At 38.4% G+C, this 5,000-nt stretch overlaps 1 protein-coding gene across 3 annotated transcripts in view; it reads left to right on the top strand.

The window, feature by feature from the left end:
* The window catches only part of LOC135219533 (bcl-2-related ovarian killer protein-like), a 293,728-nt gene that overhangs the window by 150,748 nt on the left and 137,980 nt on the right, over positions 1–5,000 (top strand). For all 3 annotated transcript variants that reach the window (XM_064256369.1, XM_064256367.1, XM_064256368.1), the window contains exon 5: positions 3,815–3,935. In XM_064256369.1, the coding sequence (XP_064112439.1) occupies positions 3,815–3,935 (121 nt within the window). The remainder of the gene's footprint in view (positions 1–3,814; positions 3,936–5,000) is intronic.

Below are 5,000 nucleotides of genomic sequence, written 5' to 3'. Positions count from 1 at the left end.
TAGTCAGTTACCTCGAATTATTATTATTAAATACTCACATTGCCAAAATTTTTTAAATATATAAATAAATCCACAGTTATGTATGTATGGGATGTTCCCGAAAGCTCTCTGTAGAGATTTATTTTTAAAATATATATGTACCCATAGATAACTATGGATTTGTCTCTCTGTTATCATTATTATTCGTAACAAAGCCCTTTGGATCAGAATAGCCACTTCGTAAAAATGGGACGTATTAAACAGAAGTAATAAAATAGTGAGAGTTAGAATTCCTACCACATAAATAAGTAAAATAAAAGATAACGAAGCTAAGAACTTGACGCTTTAATGTTCTGAAGATGAATGAGCATCTGCCTCCCGTTTGACGAGTACCGTGGCTGAAGGATCAGAGCCACGTTGCATTGCATGCATCTTCGTGTGACAGTGCGTTGGCGACGTGTTACACTTCTTAAATAACCCGCCATCTTGCAACCAAACGTGTATCTCCAATCCATGAGAGTAAATGAACAATAATGAAATAAACTCTTCGTATTTTCCTAACTTAAACAAATATAATTTACGTAATTATGAACAAAACTGACAAGCAGCAAAATTTCCTGGATAAATATGATGACACTGCAGTCGCTGTTTGATTCGGTTTTTGCGAGTTTTCAGAGTTGTTTTCGTTCACAATGACGTAAAGTATATTTATTTAAGTTAAAAAACATGAAGAGTGTATTTTTTATCATTGTTCGTTTCCTCTCATTGATTGGAAATACACGCGTTTGGTTAGAAGAAAGCTGGTTAGAGTTAAGAACTGTGCCATTCAGGAACGGGGTGCACTTCTAAACCATTCTTTCCTAAATAGAAAAACTAGATAGAGAAGGAAATTTCTCTGTCATTAACTGTATAAGCTATATATTCTTCAATTTGGTGGCAGAGGTCGTGTGATCGGTTAAATCTCGTCCCTGAAATCGAAAATTATGTCATGTATTTATGTAGGTTTGCGTATGAGGCGTCAACAGACAAATCTACGGTCTTACTCTTCCTTGTTTTATTAATGGTGTCCAACAACAGTCTTCGTAGTTTACGCTTCTCATTGTAATTAGAGTTATAAACAAACTTGGATACAGGGTTTTTTCAGGATCATCGGTTTCTACAGTACCCTAAGTCGTTTCAAATACGACCACCTTCCTTTTATATATTTCAGTTTTATTGTTTATGCCGTCTCAAATCGCTCAAAGCTTAATGTTTCCCTCACTCAGTTGCAGACCTTTTGACTCTCGAATACTTCTATGACTGCATGCATAATTAGATTAGTACTTAAGAATATCAGAATATTAGTACTTAAGCAATTCAAATTTGTTGGGAATCAAAAACTGCGCGTGGAACAACAAGATTCGAACTTTGGGTCCGGATGTGACCGAGGATGCAATAAAGGCCAGGTAAGAACAAAAAGGTACATGGAGACGATTTCCATTAAGGAGATCTTCTTCCTAGCTTAAACCCATTTTTATATGGGGTCGCCATTGCGAATGAGTCGTCTCCATCGATTTCTGTCTTGTGCCTCGTTCTCATTTATACCTTTCAATTCCATATCTTCCCTTACACAATCACGCCATCTCTTTCTTGGTCTTCCCTTCTTCCTTCTACCCCGCACTTCCATTTCCATCGTATGTCTTCCAACATGACGTTCCTCCCTTCGTAATGGGTGTCCATACCATCGAAGCCTTCCTTCCTGTATTTTCTTCGATATTTCAGCTACCTTTGTCGATCCTCTTATATACTCATTTCTAATCCTATCTTCCCTTGTTACTCCCGACATCCATCTCAACATTCTCATTTCTGCTACATCCATCTTCTTCTCCTCTGTTTTCCTCATACTTCCTGTTTCTGTTCCATATAACATTGCTGGTCTGACCACCGTCCTATGGAACTTTCCTTTCAATTTCAGAGGGACCTCCAGTTATTCCACCCTGCCTGAATTCGGTGTCTCACCTCTTGGTCCATGCTTCCACTATCCTCTAATACGGACCCTAAGGAGATGATGGATGTAAATTAGAACTTGATAATTATTCAGATCCCGAGGGTGAAACTAAACGAAAATCAAGAAGAGCTAGGAGAGAATACTTTGACAAACAGCCATGTATTCAGGAGTGCCTTTGTTAGATTAACTCTATGAATGCAAAGACAAAGAGGAATATACCTTAAAAGGAGGAAAGGGTCAGTAATAACCTCAGAAGAAGAAAGACAACGCTGAGCATTGTGAGGTCATGAATAAAAGAGGTGAGTGGCATCATTCTAGTGATATATCTGAAGCTGATGAACACCTGAAAGGGCCTGTGAATGACTTCAGTTTTTAAAGTGAAACCTGTAGTTAAAAAAAGAATCTAAATAAATAAATATCTTAGATGGCAAACATTAGCTTCTGATGGAATCACTGTGATGGTGATTTTGCAGGATCTGAAGTGGCACCTTTTATGCTGACTAGCCTGTTTTGCACAATAGGGACTGAAGAGACGACGCCTGATGGTTAGGAATTGGAGGTCGCGTCGAAGATGCCGAAGAAAGGTGGCCTGGGTGACTGTGGTAACTAGAAGAGCATTGCACTTCCGTCGGTTGTAATGAAAATATTCAGCATTCTATATAGGTTGGAGGAAAATTGGTTAAGCTTAGAGATGAACTAGCTGGTTTTAGAAAAGGCAGTTGTGCAAATCACATACTTGTGTTAAGACATATGCTGCGGTGCGTAGAATGTAAAAAATGCCCTTCTGATGATGGCGTTTTGTTGATTAGGAGGTATTTGACATCGTCCACCGAATCATATTATTGAAAGTCTTGTGTCATTACGGCATTCCCGTTAAATATGTGAAGCTAAATGAAATGAGCCGTGAACAAAGTAAATGCGAAGTTCATGTTGATGGTGGGTTATTATGTGTATTTGTAGGAGGTAGGGGGGTGTTGCGAGGGAATGTTATTTCACCTTTGGATTCGGTTCTTCTCCTAGATTTTATGATGAAAAAGTGGTCGGAGGTGGAAGTAAACGTATAAATAGATATGACATCACGACGGATATTGGTGAGGTTCCCTATATTGATGTGATCAGATGATGGGAGAGGGAGATGGAGATGGCTTAGACGACATGTCCTCGTCCTCCGCACAACAACTTGGAGAACAGTTTGTGAGGGTGACAACTGGGCTCCTTTGGCTGCCTCTAGAAGACTTGGAAGGGTTAGATTATTTGGATGAGAACTACTGTGTGCGAAAGTTGGATGGAGATGAGTTGAGATTAGCCGAAGATTAAACACAAGTGAGACATGAGTGGCAGAATGACAGAGAGGCGCTGTGTCACGGCGTTGGAGGCAAGATGATGTGAACTCAAGAATTCCCTCTTGCCACTCGTTTAGAAGCCCAAAAGGCAAAAATACAATTCATTTAATTCATTCAGTTCCTTTGAGAAGTTAAACGTTCGAATGAACGCTTGGTGCTTTGGGTATGAAAGGTGGCGGGTCGCGTCTCTTGAATACCTTGGTATGCATTTATTCTCTCATTGGTTTCATCACAAGATGAAACAAACGTGACCGTTCAAATGAACTTTATCAGAGTGAATCATATTATGATAAAATATTGAACGTTGTGGAAATGGACTACCTAATTCTATTAGAGCGTTTCATAAGCAACCTGCCAAAAATGAGGAAATATATAAATTTTCCCCATCCTTGTATGGTGTTCCTTCGATTTTCAGGCTAATGGAATGCATTTCTTTTAAAGGAAAGTTAATATTTTGAATTTCCGTATTATGTTAAATGTTTAACTCAAGTTTTTCTTCCCACAGATTGTCAGGGCAGTTATAGTTCAAGTGGCAGGTCACGTATTCAGGGGAGAGGTCAACTGGGCCAGAATTATCTCCTTGTTTGCAGTTGCAGCCGGCCTTGCTTCAGATTGTGTCAAACAAGGTCAGTTATTCTTATTTTAAATTATTTATATTATTATATTATTAACACTGAAATGTTCTTAGAATATAGGCAGTAAGAGCGACACACAAATATAAGCTTCCTTAAATATTATATATATATGTATATAATATATATATATACATTATATATATAATATATTATATATTAATATATATATGTGTGTGTGTGTGTGTGTGTGTGTGTGTGTGTGTGTGTGTGTGTGTGTGTGTGTGTGTGTGTGTGTGTGTGTGCTCTTTCTTTGAAGAAAACAAGCAACATTTGTGCCAGTAGACCAGAGTCTAAAATGAAATATCAAAGATTAACGGGTAAGGAATAATGAATTACGACCCTAAAACACATCTTGTATTTTACTTAACAATTTTATGTATTCATTAATTTGTTAGAATATTTTCTCTTTTCTAATAACTGATCCCTTCTTTGTATATTTCTTATTGCCTTCTGTTAATTCTTTCAAATGAGCCTCGTACTCTTTGGAAGCTTGCATTTCAAGTCCATGGCTCCTGTGGGTCCATGGTTCCAAGTGAATAGGGTTCTAGTTCTGAATAATAACAATAATAATGATGATAACAGTGGTGTTCAGGCTGGAAAGGAGCGAGGGACCCTGCTTTTGTTTTAAGGAATATAATACTGAAAATAGTAGATTACTGGCACAGAAGTTTCAGTAGTGAAACCAAGGAATGTCAGCCCGCGAAGGAGTCGTTCCCATCACACACTGGACAAGTGAAGTGCCGCTATAAAACCTGTCGTCTTTTTACCTGCTGAACTTATTTTTTTTTTCTTCTTTGGTGGAATGAACTCATACCCAAACGGTGGATGCCCCTCCCTCAGTGTTCTTGCAGGGTCTGCTTACAGTGAGTTCCCTCTTGCTTATCTGATTTGAGAACGAATTCTAGAAACGAAAGAGGGCCATCGACTGCAAGCGGATGTGTCACTGTTCTTATTTAAGAGGCACGACTAATCGGGGAGTCCCTTGTTGTAATTGGCTGATAAAGATGTATGTTTCACCTTCATTATTAGATGAGTAACCCCTGTTACGTTACTAGA

Source organism: Macrobrachium nipponense, chromosome 1 (assembly GCF_015104395.2).
Source record: "Macrobrachium nipponense isolate FS-2020 chromosome 1, ASM1510439v2, whole genome shotgun sequence".
NCBI classification, from domain to species: domain Eukaryota; kingdom Metazoa; phylum Arthropoda; class Malacostraca; order Decapoda; family Palaemonidae; genus Macrobrachium; species Macrobrachium nipponense.
This window is presented reverse-complemented; position numbering and strand designations above follow the sequence as displayed.